At 33.7% G+C, this 18,789-nt stretch overlaps 1 protein-coding gene across 1 annotated transcript in view; it reads right to left on the bottom strand.

Annotated features, from left to right (window-relative positions):
* Dmd (dystrophin) overlaps nt 1-18,789 on the bottom strand; it is a 2,013,932-nt gene that overhangs the window by 1,258,171 nt on the left and 736,972 nt on the right. Inside the window, exons 28-29 of the mRNA XM_013507710.1 lie at nt 18,465-18,599; nt 15,404-15,553 (exon numbers count right to left, since the gene is read on the bottom strand). Coding sequence (XP_013363164.1) covers nt 15,404-15,553; nt 18,465-18,599 — 285 coding nt within the window. The remainder of the gene's footprint in view (nt 1-15,403; nt 15,554-18,464; nt 18,600-18,789) is intronic.

Raw genomic sequence — 18,789 nt, 5'->3', positions numbered from 1 at the left:
CATAGTTGAAATAATAGGTAAGACTCTCAGGAGGCTGAGGCAGGAAGATCACTGTGAGTTCAAAACCAGCCTGGGATACATAGTGAGACCCTGTCTCAGAAAATTAAACATAACAAATGAGAGCAGAGAAAAGATATCCCTAAATAAATATATTCACCATCATTATTAAAGATTTTAGTTCTGCGAAGATGGTGCAATGGTGAGCAGCAGAAAAATAGCCTCTCTGAGATTTGCATTCCAGGCACTTGAATGCAGCAATGTGAGGAAGCGAATTAGGGAGTTGGGTCCTTGGGATCCAGGAAGGATCTTAAGGAATTGCTGAAGCCCACAGGAAGAGTAAGGAGAGAGACTTCAACTAAGAAGAAGGAGGTGACAGGTGGTGCTTTCCCCTGACCCTAGACTCAATGTGTTGGAGAGATGGCTGAAACTTGCAGACACATGGTGACTAGTGGTGACCCCAGAGGCCTCCACAGAGAAATGCACCAATGTAATGCAGCAGTGGATTCAGTAGACGGCAGTGGTATTGAGTTATTTGGGTTTAGAGGAAAGGTGAATGGCCCAAAACTATTTTGGAGAGGGTCAACTGAGCTTGAAACTCAGAGAAACTGCTAGCTCTGCCTAGTGCTCCCAGTGTCTGGGAAAGGGAGATGAGTTCAAGTAAGCAAGAAGTGAGGGGACCAGGTTCGAGCTGACAGGGAGCCAAGTTCAAGCTGTGGGGGTGCAAAGACTGTTGCAGGCTGAATGGGTCTGGTTCCAGCCTCATGGACAGAAACCACATAAAAGTTCAGTGGAACTAAAGGTGCAGGCTTAGTGGGATTATCCAGTAACTGCCTGTAAAACTACTACTGGCTTGCTGTAATTAATCAACTCAGATATGAACTCTTTTTGCCCATATTGTCTACCAGTGACAATAGACACACCTTGAAATGGACTTATTTTCTTTTCTTTTTTTTTTCTTTCTCTCTTTTCTTGTTTTGTTTGTTTGCTTTATTTTTCACAATTTTTCTTGTTTTTATATGAGTGTTCTTCATTGTTTTTCTTTCCTGCTTGCCTTCTTCATCAGTTTTCCAAAGTTTGTGAGATCTTCCTTTATCCTCCAGCTATGCTTCTAATCTCTTCCACTTCACCTATTTCTTTATTTTTCCCATAACTACTTTTAAATTTTCTCCCCTGAGGGTAAAATCACTATATTGAGGGATCATTTATTGCACAAGATTTTCTGGTTTGTTTTAGATTTTGTTATATAACCACAAATCTAGTTCATATGATTAAAGTCAGCAAATTAATAGTTCTCTGAGTTTGTCATTTTAGGCTTTGTTTGATGCTGTTATTATTGCTTATTGAACCACTTTAGCCAAAGTGACTTAATTTGTCTAACCAGTTTTTCTTTCCTAGTATAATGAGTAAAGTTGCTTAAGATCATAAAAAATACTATAGGCCAGAGCCTAAGAAACAGAGGCTAGGCAAAGGAGACAGCAACTTCTCATCCCCAATAAATTGAAGGTATAGGATCTTACAACAGACTCCTAACCCAAAAGCCAGATACATCTGGAAGATATCTTTGAGAAGCAGTCATTTCTAAAAGTTTCTAAATACTAGCAGTACATATACTCACCATAAGCAATGTACAAGAATCAACCCAGGAAATAAACTAAAAATTAGAAGATGAGAAGACAGATAACTAAAATGCAAACTAAAACTTTCACTGAATAAAGGCAAACATAGGGGAGAATGACGTGGAACTATTCAAAAGACACCTATCTGGACTCTCTAAAGTGTTAATAGCATAAAAATTAAATGACTGAGGCTCTAGAAAAAGCAAAATCAGAAATAATTTTTCAGATAGCTATAGAGACGGTGACCAGAATCAAAGACATGCTTAGTTACTCTAGAGGACATACATACTAAAAAGTAGAGAATTTAGGAAATTGATGGAAACTATGAACACGTAACAGGAAAGAAATGGAATACATGAACCAGATTCAAACAGATATCCAGGACATTAAAAATTCCATAGAAAGTATACACAGAAGAATGAATCAATGTGAGGAGAGAAACTCAGATATAGAAGACAAGATTGTGTTTAGAGATCATGGAAAGCAACATTTCTTAAACATAGCCAGGGATAACAACAGCAATTGCTAGATGATGCAAGGAAGAATAACATAAGATTGATTGGAGTCTATGAAAAAGCAGGAGAGAGCACATATGACATAAAAAAAAAGTCTGTTCACAGAAGCCATGGAAGAAAACTTCCCAAGCAGGGAAAAGAATTTGACATACAAATTAGTGAGTCATATAGAACTTCAATTAGCTACGACCAACAAAAATCTACACCAAATCATATCACAGTCCAGATCCCAGAATTTCAACACAAGAATAGAATATTAAAAGCTGTTAGAGGGGCTGGGGATTTAGCTCAGCAGCACAGTGCCTGCCTGGCAAGTGCAAGGTCATGAGTTTAATTCCCTGTACTGGAGGAAAACCAAAAAAAAAAATAAAATAAAATAAAAAAATAGAAGCTGTTAGAGAAAAGAAACAAATCATGGATAAAGGAAAACCCATCAGAATCATAGCAGACATCTCAGCACAAATCCTCACATTAAGGAAAGCTTGGAATACAGTAATTCATGCTCTAAAATAAAACACCTTCAAACCCAGGTTACTGTACCTGGCAAAATTCTTTCCAAATTGATGGAGAAATATAGCAAAGAACACTTGATGAAATTCATGAACACAAAACTAGCACTCCAAAGTGTTCTGAAAAATATTCTAGAAAGAGATAAAAATGATTTCAACTCATGAACTGCAGCAGAAAGAATTCACCAGCCAAGGCAAACAAATAAACAGAGGGGAAAAAAGGAGCCAATAACAGGAAAATAACATGACAAGGATGAATCAATACATATCAATTGTAACCATCAATATTAATGATCTCATGTTCACAAATCAAAAGAAACAGACTGGCAGAATTGATTAAGAAGCAATATCCTACAATATGTTGTAAGGAGAAACACACTTAAGTTAAAAAGAAATTGAGAGACTGAAAGTCAAAAGATGGGAAAAATACTGCGTGTGACAGGAATCCATACAAAAGCAGCATGGCTCTTCTTTTAACGGACAAAATGGATTTCAAGCCAAAATTCATTAAAAGAGACAAATAAGCTCACTACATCCTTGTAAAAGGAGAAATCCAAGAGGAAGAGATAACAAGTATAAATATATATGTACCAAATACCAGTGCACCCAACTATGTAAAACAAATAATAATGGACATGAAAAATCAAATAAGCACCAAAAAAACTGCAATAGAGGACCTCAATACACTACTGTCACAAAGAGACAGATCAACTAGACAAAAAATCATCAATGAAATATTAGAACTGAACCAAATTTCTGAACCAATGGACTTAGTAGATGTCTACAGTGTTCCACGCACAACATAAGAAAACAGATTCTTTTCAGCAGCATACAGTACATTATTCAAAATAGAACACAGGCTCATAAAATATGGTTAAGTAAATGAAAAGAAATTGAAGTCATCCCATGCATACTATCAGACCACAGTGCATGAAATTGGAAATAAATGGCAAAAGAAACCACAAAAAATTTATTATCACATAAAAATAAAATAACACCCTCCTGAAAAACCAATCATCAAAGATGAAATTAAAGAAGAAATTAAACATTTCTAATTTCTAAAGAAATTTAATTTTAGGGGCTGGGGATTTAGCTCAGCGGCAAAAGCGCCTGCCTGGCAAGCGCAAGGTCGTGAGTTCGGTTCCCGGTACCGGAGAAAAACCAAAAGAAAAAAAAAAAAAAAAAAAAAGAAATTTAATCTACAATTAAATGATATTGAAAATACAACATACCAGTATTTATGGAATACAATGAACACAGTCTTATGAGGGAAATTTGTAGTTGTGAATTCCCATATTAGGAAAATAGAGAGAGCTTAAGAACTTAATGTTAAACTTCAAGTTTCTAGAAAAAGAAGAGCAAGTCAAACCCAAAGCTTGAAATAATTATAAAGATAAGAGCAGAAATTATTGCAATGGAGACTAAGAAAACAGTATAATGAATCAAAGAGTTGGTTCTTTGAAGGATTAAATAACATTGACACACTGTTAGACAACCTTATCAAAAAAGGAAAGATTCAAATACATGTAATTAGGTATGAAAGTTTGAAAACACAAAAGGTCCCGCAGAAATACAGAAAATACTCAATACCTACTTTGACGACCTGTATTCTAATGGGACAGAAAATGCAAAAGAAATGGACAGATTTCTAAATATATATAAATTACAAGAGTTGAATCAAGAGAATATGAAAATTCTATTTTTTGTGGGGGGTACTAGGAATCGATCTCAAGACCTTGTGCTTGCCAGGCAGGCATTTATGCTGCAGAGCTACATCCCTGGCCTGAAAATTCTAAGTAAACCAATATCAGTCAATAAAATTTAAGAAATAATTAAAAAACTACTCACAAAGCAAAGCTCATGTGCTGACAGATTCACTTCTGAATTCAACAAGAAATTTAAAATGATCTAATGCCACTACTCCTCAAACATTTTAATGAAATTGCAAGAGAAGAAATACTCCCAAATTCATTCTTGGAAGCAAGCATTACTACGATACCAAATTAGAGAAAGAACGAACCAAAAAAGAGAACTACAGGCTAGTCTTAATGAACATGCAAAAATCCTCAATAAGATACTGGCAAACAGAATGCAGCAAATCTTCAAGAAGATTATACACCATGACTAAGCAGGATTGATCCCAGGGATGCAGGGATGGTTCAACATATGCAAATAAAAAATGTAATGCATCATATTAACAAAGTCAAGGACAAAAAAAACATGTACATGATCATCTTGATGGATGCAGAAAAAGTGTTTGACAGAGTCCAACACCCACTCATAGTAAAATTCCTATAGGAAATGAGCATGGGTGGTCTTCACCTCAATCTGATAAAAGCCATCTATGACAATCCAACAGGGAACATCATCTTGAGTGGACAAAAATTGAAATTTTCACTCTAAAATCAGCAACAACACAAGGATATCCACTGTCACCACTCTTATTCCACATAGTTTTGGAAACATTAGAGAAATCAAATTATATATCCAATCTAAAAATGAGTATCTTGGGGCTGGGGATTTAGCTCAGCGGCAAAAAGCGCCTGCCTGGCAAGTGCAAGGTCGTGAGTTCGGTTCCCGGTACCGGCGAAAAACCAAAAAAACAAAACAAAAAAAAAAAATGAGTATCTGAAATCGTCACTTTTCAGATGAAGTTGAAAGAGTGAATAAATATATGAATGAAAGTTCAAAATCACTTGTTATTCAAATAATGCAAACTAAATCAAGGTTGAAATTCCATTTCACTCTAGAAAGAATGGCTATTATCAAGAAATAAACCAATAGCAAATGATAGTGGGGCTATGGGGAAAAACAATCCTTCCCCACTGTTGTTACATGTGTAGACAGATGTAAATCAGTGTAGAGGTTTCTCAAAAACATAGGACTAGAGGTTTCATTGGACCCCACTATCTCCTGTCTTAGTATCTTCCTGAAAAAATTAAAAACATCATATCACAGCAAAACATGCACACCCATGTTTATAGCTGCACAGTTTATAATAGCTGAACCTTGGAATGAGTCCAAATGTCTATCAACCAATGAATGGATAAAGAAGATGTGGTTCTTTTATACAATGGAATACAACTCAGCCATCAAGAAGGATAATCTTGAGGCATTTCTAGGTAAGTGGACAAATCTTGAGAACATACTCTTAAGTAAAATAAATAGGGAACTCTGTAAATACTGCATAGTTTCTATGGTATGAGAAAGAAAAATTGTAAATAAGGCCCAAAATATATAATAGATAATGTGAAATAGAAAGAAAGTGTTCAAATAAGAATGGGAACTAATGAAGGGAGAGGGATAAAAGAAGTAAGGAACAAGAAAAAATTGAGAAAAGAAGGAAAAATGGAAACAAAGTTTTGTAAATAAGGAGGGGAAGAGGGGTTGAAGGAAGGATAGGGGAATGGGAAGAAGAGAAGCACCAAGTTGTATCATGTACAGGTACCAACTCCTTATGATGAAAGTGAGGATTATGAAAATGTACCAATGAATTTAATTAATTTTTAAAAAGTTAAAGCTCTCTGAAAGCAAACAAATCTGTCCAGATATTTAATATTTAAATATTAGATATTAAAATAAAATGCATGAGTATTATATATATACATTTAAATATACATATATATTTTTTGTCTTCATGCAAAAAGTTAATCCGTAATATTGTGCTTACATACAGAAAAGAAAAATTTAACTACTATTTTATATAGAATATTTCAGAAGTGATATTGAAATTAGTCAAGGAAATATTGTATATTGAGGTAGGGTGAATTATATTGAAAGACGACTAAAGTGCTACTTGTAAGATTTAATATTCTGTGACTCATAGTGATTAAAATGAGAATGAAATGCTTTAACATAAACATTTTTGGTGAAGTTTATACACTATTTAATTTCCTGTATCTATAAAATACATGGCAACTGAAATAAAAATACATGGTGTACATTAAAGTATCACTAAAACAAGAATAAAGTTAACTCCTATGATGGATGATGAAACAAACAATATAATCTTTCTCAGGGTACAAAGGAAACTGCAGCCAATATAGAAGGGAAAAATTTTAATTTACAACAAAAATAACATATATTCTCCCATCTATTTTCTTATATTAAAAAGGGCTATGATCTTGGCTTTACTACCAGGGCAAGTAGGTTTCTTCCCCTTAAAATGTAATTTTCCTTTGCAATTACTCATTAAAATTACTGTGTGGTTAATTTGCATAGTCCATTACTCAGCTCAAATATGAAATCACCTTGAACACAGGGGTTTTCCCTTATTGTTTGCTTGCAGTATGACTCTTGGGCAAAGATAATAGTTTTATCACAGAACGTCAGACCTAGGAAGGTCAAGATTGAAAATACCTATTGTGTTTTTTTCTAAGGAAAGAAAGCACCAAATTCAAAACATGGCAAATATAATCCTAGAAACTCTATTATTGACACACCAAATCTCTAAAAAAATCTACCTTTCAACATATTAAAGCATTTACTGTCTCTTCATTATTTTTTAGGGAATTATTTTTAAGTAATGAGAGTTTGTGGAGAAGAGGCCAAATTCCTAACTCTTGAGAATTTTCTGAGACAATTTAGGAGTAAACATAATGCAAAATATACCTGCCTCCTTACTGCAGTAGGCAGCTCTCAGTCTCATAATGAAAAATATAAAATGACAACTGTAACTGGCTTCTTGGTCATGCATTCTCATAGGCACTATAACTCAAGCACAGGACATTGCATGCTCAGTTTAATGTTCAGCTATTACTGTGATTCTTAATTTTGAATGAGGAGTCCAGCATTTTGTATTGGACTCTGAAAATTATGCAGCCAATCGTGGGTACAACAATTATGGGAAAATGGTGAAGAATTAAAAGGCTACAATAACAATCTAAACACACTGGATAAGTTAGAGAAAATATAAATATATAAAATCCACATTAGTGGCAGTAGGACACAGTGACAGACAGATGATGAACTCTAAAGCAATGATTTCCAAATATGACTGGAACTGGAAGACAAAGGCCACCTTTGGAGCCAATACAGGATATCAACAAATATATTTTGGAAATACTAACTGAAGATAATACATGTAAGAATCCCCTTTCTTCTGAGTGTTTATATATGTGAATGTTCATAGTTCTTAATAAAATGATTATTTTTCAGAAAAATATGGGAGAATCTTAGATAACTGTTGCAATTTCAAGTCATTTGATTGAAGGAAGTTGGCAAGTATTTGGAATAGGAGGTCTTCTCCTGAGATGTGTTTGTTCACACTCCTGCTCATTTGAACTTGATCTCTAAAATGAAAGCTTTCCTATGCCAAATACTTGCGAGTCTCACCACTCAATGCCCTGCATGTCCGTCTCACGATTTTCTTTCTTATTGTCATAATTTAATCAGCCTAAATACTATACTGCTAAAACATTTTTCTCCTCAAGGATGGGGTCAGTCATGGACAATTTTTCTCAGTCTCACTGTTCTCCACCTCAAAATATTTTTGTATTATTTCAATTTTCTCTTTTCCACTTCTAAAGTCAGTTCTTCTAAACTGAAGACTTTTATAAGTAAATGGATTCAACTAGAGACCAAATTCATATGTAAAATAAATCAGACTCACATGTGTAAAGATCATATTGTCTCCCTGGTGTGCGAAATTGAGAGTAAATAAGGCTAAAATGTCCAATAGCTATTGGGAAATGGGAAGAAATTGTTCAAAAGGAAAGAGAAACTAGGATGGGAGAAGGGGAAAGGACAGTAGGGAAAGAGAAGAAATGCAATTCAGATATACTATTAGTGTCTCTTAGTTCATTGAAAAGGAAAGTATCTGCTAGTATTGACTGCAGAAATTTTTATGCCCATATCTTGTACTCTGAGTAACTACTTTAAAGATAACAATATGCAATGTATTCATTATTGTTATTCTCCTATTATTTTACTATGAAATTTTGCTTCATCTTTTTCCCCAGAATAAATAAAAAATAAAGTCAGATTTTCATTTTTGTTCATACATATTATCTTGTAAGACTGCTTTGTGTTTTTTTAAATATATTATGCATGTCTCCCTATTGGATCTTTCCTTGCAGTGCAAATATGCTTACATGTTTATTATCCTGAAAATCAACATGCCTTTTTTTGTCCTATTACTCAATTTAATTTACTGCCTCTGTTCTTTCATTTTCCATCACCCAAAATTCAGTGCCTCTACTTCATCACTGTTTATTTCCTCTTTTACCTTCTTTTAATCTCGTAGTTGCCCCTCCAGCACTTTTGAACAAAGCAACTATAAATAATGAGTGAAGAAACAAATTAGAGTTGAGAGCTGCTAGTGGCAACTCCTTTTTCCAGTACTTTCAAGACATGGGAAAATTAGGAAGAAGAAATGTAAAATTTATTGAATATTTTTTCCATATGCCAAAAGCAGAATTAAATATTAGAACTCAGTTGATATTTAGCTTGCTAACTCTACAATTTCAGATGTAATTCAGCAGCTCAGAATATTTTACTCTTTAAATAGACTTCATATTGTTCACATACTTCTCAAATCCATAAAAGTGGCCTGTTCAATAATTTAATATATAGATCTATCTTCACTGGCATAATACTTCTGCTGAAAATCATGCCCATACCTTAGCAGCAAAACAGATGATGGGTCAGCAGCTTTAAAAGTTATTTGGCTTATTCAAGACTATGGACATAGGTTTAATATCACCTTTTGGACAACAATGTATTTATATCTGGGGGCCAATATCGCCAATAATATTTTTAAGGACACAGAAGGATAGAGTTAAAATGAGTTTAGTGTGTCTGAAATTAACTGATTAATATAGAAAAATATGGGTGGTATTTATACCTGTCATTTCCAGCCAGATTATATTTAGATTTGCTAAGACAGAGTCTGGTGAAGAGAAGAGCTAAGGTTCAATTAAAGTTTTAGACCTGAGAAATACATGAAATGAGTTGACATTGACAACTATGCAGAAAACTGAGCTAGGTAGTTTTGTTAGAAAGCAAACCCGAGTATAAGATTGAGGACATTATTAGCTATCCAAATCAACATAAGGTGCGTGTGTGCATGCGTGTGTGCATGTGTACATGTATGCATGTGTGTGTGTGTGTGTCTGTGTGTGTGTGATTTCATTGTATTTAACCTTGGAAGATACTAAGGGCATTTTCTTTGAAAAAGATTTGTATTTGCTTTTGACTACTGCTAAGGTGCCAGTAACCTAGTCCTACTTTTTCTTAATATGTTATTCAGGTGTTTCTTAGTGCTTAGTGGTAGAACACATTCAAGAGACCCTCACAAAACAGGTTTAGAGCTACCAATTGTTGGGTGACAAATTATAATTATCTTACTATTATTCAATCAGTGAGAATAGTGAGACATTTTTTATGTTGGAATGCTGTCCAGGCAGATAGGCTATCCCCTGCCTATCATTTTACTAATGCTATAACCCCAGCTTTATGGAGGACCTCGGTTAAACTCCTCCATTTACTTAAGCCTGGATCTTATGCTTCTTTTTAACAGATGTCTTTATTCACTGAAAATCTGGGTTTTTAATATTTTAACTACAGACAAGTGAAAGGTTTGGCATGCTCATAATTATATTGCTTGTATGACTTTATTTTAATCCATTATTTTGTCCTGGTCTTAAAGTTTACTTAGATGTCTTTGCAAGTAGGAATATATTTAAAGTATGTCTGCTGGCCATTTTCCAACATCTCAGTGCTTTGCACAGGGCATTTTAGGAGTTGTATGCTGTCTTACCTCTGGCAAACACAAGTAAGCCTTATCTAAACATATGTGAAAATAGCTCATCAAATCTAACTCATAGAAATGATTTGGAAAATAGTTTGATATTTCTTATGAGTGGTTAACAGCAAAAAGTTTGACATAATCCTTTGCTCAACAGAAATTAATATTTATATTGTCAGATTAATTATTCTTAAAAATGAACAAAATTACGGAGCATATTACTTTAGTAGACAATGGGATTTCTGATAAAATTAGGCTTCATGACTCATATATTATCAGTTATTTTCCTAGATTACTTTACAGTGTTCCTGAATCAATATTTGTCCATTCTGGTCTACGTATGATAAGCAGATGCGACATTGAGCAAACCACTCAAAATTATAATTACCTAAAACAATTAATGGGTCCTCTAGATACCTATCTTAAAAGACACTATTAAAGCAGAATTAACCATTTTAGACGTTTCTTTTTTACTCTGCCTGCTATTTAATGTCAGATGAAACAACTTATTGATTGTTGAATAATGTCATGAAAAATAGTATATGAATGTTTAGTAAACTTCCAGCCATTCCTTGGTCAGTAGCTTTAATTTTTAATAAAAATCCAAGAATCATAGAGATCGGAGGTAGTACGGTAAACTGGTCATAAATCTGGGCTCTAATTTAGAGACTTGATAGTCACGTGATAGCATTGTGACTTTGGATACTGATTTCATTTGTATAGAACAGAGATATAAACAATTCTGTATCATAAAGCTAGTTGAAAATTACATGAGAATATGTATATCTGACACTTGTGGTAGGTACTGGGGCCCTTGGAGCCAATGGTATCATTACTACAATGCATTTTAGTGTACTACTAAAAGATCTGCAGCTTGCTTACCCTGGTGGAGAAAGAGCCATTATAATAGTCATAAAAATTATGCGACTTAGTATGGCTTTTGGAGCTGCTTTCTGGTTTGCTAACTATCCTTCAAATCATTACTGTGAATAGAAAATATAGTGCCTTATGATTATGAAGAGTGAAAGATGCCTTTCAACGTGATGGAAGTAATTTATTACTTATCTGAATGCAAATGCACACTCAGAAATTAGGAATGGAATCTAGTATATCTCTTTTAAATATTCATAGGCAATAAAAACTCTGGCTGTTTGATTGATTTATCAGGCAATTGAAGTTACCTTAGCTCTGCATAATTGCAGTTGTAAGAAGCATTAGGTGGGCAATAAAAAAACCCACAAACCTCTGACATAGACTTTTGAGAAGAAAATGGGTTAAGGCTCACATTCAAATGAAAGTGTACTTTGTTTATCAGTGGAAAAACTCCTTTTCTATAGCTAATAAATAATGGATTAAAAATTTAGAACTGTTGACTCTAATGTATTAATGAATAAAATAATTGTTTAGAATGTTTTTAAAAAATTAAAATTCTGTTGATATAACCATTTGTTTCTTTGGATATTCAGAAAAAGTATCCCAAGGCTCCATCTACATAGCTTGAAAACGCCATATTTTGGAAGTAGACATTCAGTGGGGATGTCCAAAGGATTCCTTTAGTTGGTAAATTATCAGGTGTTTATTACCTAAGTAGTTTGTAACTGATCAAAGTACCTAGAGAAATAGGAAAGTCAACTACTATCCATCATGTTCACTCAGTGTCATATCTAAAGTCTCATCAGTTACTTAGATACTGTCTTAGGACGATGTGGGAAAAATATCAACCCTAACATGATGTGATTTTTTTTTCAAAACCCTGAAACACCTAAAGTTATTTTCATTGCCAAATAACTTACATGTTATTATTGGCTAAATATCTGTATCATCATAGCTAAGACTGGTAGTAATTTCAAGTAATTTATTGCAGATTTATTTACTGTTATTATAAACTTCTTTGACAATTGAAATAGAAGTGGAGAATTTCTTCCAATTGTAAGACTGAAAGAATGTCAAAATCTTTTTTTGCCTGACTTGTGCGTTTTATTTTCCCTTTCCTCTTCCTTTTGAATGCTTTTTCTTCCTCAAAAAGTTTCTCTTTCTTTAACTTAGCTGTTTCAATCTACACTTAAAGCTTCAACACTTTCATAATGACATTCTGTCCCTCCATAAAAATATTATACTTGACACTGTCATAGACACATTTAATTAGTGGAAGTATATACATTTTATTATATTTCATACTGTAATATATGTACTTATTTGTCTATCTTGATCCAGATATATATATATATATCCCAGAGGTTTTATTTTTCTTCACAAGGACCCTACAATACAGGATCTGTTAATCACAGATGAAAGTATGAAAGCTTTGAAATGTTATCCCACAGCCAGGGATCAACTGGATTTGCCCTGGAATCCACCTGAGGGGGGTGGAACACACTTCGCATTGTGTCTGAGTGGGTCACTGGAGGCTCGACCTGAGTACGCTATAGGTTCCACCCCTTATATCATCCTTCCTCTCTGGCACTGTTTCCCTATGGCAAATCACAGTATCCAATTATACACCAGTTCTTGGTGGGGTCAAACAAACATGCAAACTCCTTTGGATCTTATGGGCCCCAGATACACTCTTTCCAAAGAGGTTTGAATCCAGCCCTGGGAGGAGCTCCTCCTTTTCCCAGTCAGTTCCTTCCTTTTGTCCAGTCCCCCAGCCCTGGGACATTCCTTAGAGTTCTTTTTTAATCTCCTAAGATTTAATTCTCAGTAAGCAGGTACTATGCAATCTTCCCTGCTGAGGGAAAGTCATTTCTGTGCCTTTTCTGAACCATGATTAACACCAGCAGCTACTCCAACACGAGATTTTCTGATTTGAAATGTCTTGCTTGAATGTCAGTTCAGACCATAATAGAGTAGATACTTAATCAAGGTTTATAGGTGAGATGAATTACTACAGGTTGGGTCTTCCTTATCTAAAATACATGAGACGAAAAGTGTTCTGATTTGGATTTTTTTCCAATTTAGGCATAGCTGCATATACACAATGAGATATCTTGGTGATAGGAGACAAATCTAAACTTGTTATTTATACTTCCTGTGCACTATACATATATCCTAAAGGTAATTTTAGTGTGCCTTTATTTTCACTACGACTCATCACATGAAATCAGCTGTGGAATCCTCAAAGAGTATCAAGTAAAAAATAAAGATTTTTTTTTTACAGTTCAGACTTAGTTCAGACTTCAGATTTTCAAATCTGGGATGCCTATCATATATTTAATTTTGGAAATAAGCAGATTTCAATAAAAGATTGTCAATGTATAAAATTACAAGTAATTTTATATTAATAAAAGATTGGAAGATAAGTACCTAAATAGGGCTTATGCTAATATCCAGGCAGTGAGTAGCCTATTTCTAAGGAGAGAATAGATGCTCACTTAAACATTACACATAAAAATTGGGACTTTTCACAATTTACTCAAAGGCAATTTTAAAATATGACTTTTGCTTTTTTAGCATGAAATATAATGTTTTCCCTCACAATAATATTCAAGTCTAAAAGGTGCATTCCTATTTCATATCAAAATCTATTTTGCAGGTATGCGGGCACATGCTTGTAATCCCAGAATTTGGGAGCCTGAGCAAGGAGGATTTCAGCAAGTTTGAGGCCATCCTGAGATACATAGTGAGTTCAAGGTCAGCCTGAACTACATAGAGAGTTCCTGTTTTAAAAGAAAACAATATATATATATATATATACATATATGTATACATATATATGTATATATATGTATGCATATACATTCAATTTAGTTGCCTCCTAGAAATATCTGCTTTGACTCATAAACTCACAATCAATAATAATGCAACATCAGTGAAGGGCCGGCAACTGTTTAAAGTCTCCTTTTTTCAGTGGCTTACCTTTTATATTGATATGGAAAAAAATTGGATAGAATACTCACCCAATACCAGTGGTGGCAAACATACGGCACATGCGCTGCAGGCAGCTCTTTGTTATCAATGAAAGCCCTAAGAGGTTTGCCATCACTGCAAATTGACCGGATTCAAGACCTGAGGCTGCTGTTGACACACTGGCACAGATCTGCCCACATGCACGTACGGTATTTCTTTTCGAGAAGGGAAGCAGAAATGGTCCTCCTACTTTAGACTTTCCTTCCAATTTATAAGCATATAAAACTTATTTTTTCTTTTAAGTATAAAAAGGTTTCCCACCTGCCTCCCTAGAGACTACCCATGTAGTCTCTTTTATTTTCCTCCACAACTTATAAGGGCGCTATTGCTTATGCCTTACACATATTAGGAAAGGAAGGAGTTTTTTCTGCACTGATGCCTACAAATTTTGAAGGATAGGAGCTTTCCTACTTATTACCCAAACCATTGCACAGTATCTTACATGTAATAGATGCCCCTAATAAATGGATATGAAACCAGACATCATTATGAAATAGATTTTTTTCTTCTTGATAAATATTCTCTTATTTATTTAGGAAAATATTCAAAATATTGTCTAATAGAAATGGTATTTTAGTTTAAGTTTGATTAGATTTGTATGTAATTTCTGGAATATTAAATGTTCTCCATTAGTATATAAATAATAAATTTTTAATACTTGGGGTAAATTAATGATATACAGGGTACAAATAGAACTGCATGTATTTTTAATAGATTAAGACTGATCACAGCAAAAATTAGAAAAAGGACAAAAATATGACAGGGTAAAAAGGGAAACAGAGATGGCTAGCCATATCTATGGTCATTCTTGAGTAAAGAAATCCAATCTGTGTTCAGATAACTGACTTTGAATACTAGATTATTTACTATTTTGTAGACCTGAGCTTGGTACTTGTTCTTAGTATGCCTCAGTTTCCTGTTGAAAATTCTACTTTTCAATGTTGTGGAAGCTAAATTATACTTACATGTGCAAAGAATTCATCCAAGTTCTACAACTGACCAAAAACCTGGAAGCTGATCTAAATTGAAACTCTTCCTTGTTTTCTCTGAGAAGCCTTTATCTGCTCTACATTTATGCAAATGAAGGAGATTTTTCACTTGTCTTCATACCTCTTCATGTAGTTCTCTCCAACGAGAATTAAATGTCTCAAGTTCCTCATTGATCAGCTCATCCATGACTCCACCATCTGTTAGGGTCTGTGCCAAAATGCGGATCTGATTCGGGTTATCCTCTGAATGCTGCATCAAATTTTCAAGAGACTGAAACACATTTGCAACCATTACTATTCCTCTTCTTTTTCTAAATACATTGAATTTAGCACAAAATAGTCAATATCTTCTGATTTACATATAATTAAGCTATAAACTATTTAAAATGAAATTTAACTCGTATAATAAAACATGAAGTAGCACTGTCATTTAAAAATATGATATTGGTCTATGAATCTTTATGGGCTGGTGGCAGCAATTGTGGAATGAGCATTTAAAAATGGTTCACAGCCACCTCCTTAGTGATAGCCTGTACTCTAAAACCTGGAATGGTAAATATTCAATTTGTCAACTTCTCTTATAGCTAGTGGTATAAATACTGAAAATATATATATTTAGGAGTTCATATGCAGAGTTCTTCCCAAATGGAAAAAGGGAACAGTCTCTCAAGAAGAAATCTCATTGCGCTCCATATATTTTTATATATACACCCTGGAGGTAAAACAACTATCTTTGGACCCGGAGGCAATAAAAATGAGTGAAAGTCCTTCATACTCAGGAAGAGACAGGAGAAAAAAAGAGGACCTGGGTGTTTCATATAGTGATTAAAATCTCACTATCTCAAGCTACCTTTCCCCAGCCTTGTTTTTGTAGAGAAAGAAAGTAATTTTTTGACCTTAAACCACTGTGAAATCTTCTATTATTTGCAGTCCAATATTGCCTACCTGAGTAATATTCATAATTGGCAAAGTTGCCTGGTTGGATTATACACAAAAAAGAGCCTCAGTATCAAGTTTATGTTTTCTAGAAAACAAATGACTGAATATCATCTTACTGAACCACAAGTATGTCTAACATAAAATAAGGAGTGGACATTCTGGTTTAAGCAATCTATTCAACACTTTGCTGTTTTATTTATTTATTTATTTATTTATTTCTGTACCAGAAATTGAACCCAGGACCTTTCCCTTGCCAGGCAGGCTCTTGTGCCACTGAGCTATATCCCCGGCCCTGTTTTATTTGTTTTTTAAAAATGGAAATGTTCCAATACAGATAGGTAAGTTTTCTTAGATATCTATTATTTTTGAAAATCTGAGAAATATCTATATGTTTTCCTATTAAATTTTGAGTAATTCAAAATATAGACCACAAAATGATTGTGCACAAAATTATAAATATTACTTCTCAAAGTTATCAAATTTTAGTAAAAAATGTTATTACTAATTTTACTTACAACTCATTGTTTTGCTTCCAATAATCTTAACTTTGCAGATTTTCAATAAAATGTATTATTCCTTATGTCCTAATGAAGTACATCGTCTATGAATTAAAAAATGTAAACTAAAGCAACAAAGCACAAGAAACCAATTATAGAAACCTTAAGCAGAAAAGACACTTAAAATCCTATAGGCTTTCTATGCTTTCTATCGTGCCTTTCGCTATTCAAACGTGTCTTCTTAGATGGCCAGTAGCAACACTGTTAAACAACCAGAAAACTTTAAATAGTAAACAGCACAATAAATAGAAAGAGTAGGCCTCTTCCTTTTGCCTTTTTGAAATATTCTGATTTAGTGTCTTCAGTTTTCTACCTTTCCTCATTACTCATTTCAGAACATGTCTTAGTTTCTCAGTGTATCACATGAAATATTGTTTGAAGAATTTCACTTTGCAATCCAGGTACAATATGATCATTTTATAAGATAACTGTCCCATTACAGTCTCTGCTCTGACCAATATACTTTTATTAAGGTGCTACAAGTTTTCTTTCAACTTTTTTGGCAGATGCATCACACTATTAATTTACAAGTAATGTTCAGGCAATGCATGTCTCTGAATAGGACAGGGACAAAATTTTAATCCACTTGAAATCTCCCTCATTGTTCTTGGTACCTCTTCAGCTTATTACATCTTGGGAAAATGAGAAACATGGATAAAATGATCTGATGTGATGTCTGGGATTGAAATTCTATTCTGTCTAAAGAAACATTTCTCATGAGAAACTACATTGAAGATATCAATATGTAATACAATAAGCATTGTTAATTCCCTACCACTCTGTTTGTAACTCTGTAATGTCTGTACTGATCCTTTGCTATTTTGTAAAATGTTGTTGGTCTGTTAGTATTTTCCTCCTTTTATTTCTAAAATGAAAAAAAAGAAACATTTTCACTTCCTTCCTTGAAAAATTTACTCTTCTTATTTGAAGATTTACAAAAGAGTTATACTTTTTGTGCAGCTCTGTATACACTGCACATGGTAAGACTACATATTCATGATTAGCTAAAAATACAACAAAATGCATAGAGCACGATCACTGAGTTAATAAACATAAGAAATTACATAACTCAGATGTTACACATGGAAACTCTTTTAAAGCCCAATTATTAAAATCTCAAAAATAAAAATTGAAAATGTACTAATATTTTATGAACATTTTAATCTGTACAGCTTTAAACATACACATATATGTTTATATTGTATACATACACCATAAGTATATATGCTACAAATATGTATATCGCATAAATATATATTATATATATATATAATTTCTCAAATATCAAAGGATATTCATTTAGTACCTCAATATACTGGATAAAGCATAAAAACATTTAGTAAGGCCATTTAAATAATTTTAAAATGTATTTCAATTTAATAAATGTAGCAATTTAACCTGGAAGTAACATTACTATGATCCTGTGGTTTTACAAGTCTTTAGCGTGTTACTACACAGTATTCAGTGAAGAACAAATAGGCAAGTGTCCGCTGTAAGCGTTCCTTTATACCCTCTTTAAAACTGCACACCTGGAAGGATCTTAAAAGGAACAAAGGCCATTTTCAAAGTGCCTATGTTGAGCAATGCAGCGTAAGTGCACTTTCTGCTGGGTTTTCTCTGTTTGGTACTTGACCTCTTTCAATTCTGCATTTAAATTAATATCATTTAAATTAATTCAGAACTTACTTCTAGCACCTCAGAAATTTCCTCAGCTCCACCAGGAATACTTTCAGTGGTTTTCAGTTTTAATTCTACTTCATTTAGCCATTTGTTTGCTTTTTCCAAGTATGACAATAACTCATGCCAACATGCCCAAACTTCCTAAGAAAGAAACATATAACACATATTAAATATTTTGATAGAAAACTGAAGGTGACATTGTTGCATCTCATTTTTATTTTTTTTTTTTATTTTTTTTTTTTTTTTGGTTTTTCTCCGGTACCAGGAACCGAACTCACGACCTTGCGCTTGCCAGGCAAGCGCCTTTGCCGCTGAGCTAAATCCCCAGCCC

The sequence above is a fragment of the Chinchilla lanigera genome, unplaced genomic scaffold (assembly GCF_000276665.1).
Source record: "Chinchilla lanigera isolate Chin_1 unplaced genomic scaffold, ChiLan1.0 scaffold00134, whole genome shotgun sequence".
Classification (NCBI taxonomy): Eukaryota; Metazoa; Chordata; class Mammalia; order Rodentia; family Chinchillidae; genus Chinchilla; species Chinchilla lanigera.
This window is presented reverse-complemented; position numbering and strand designations above follow the sequence as displayed.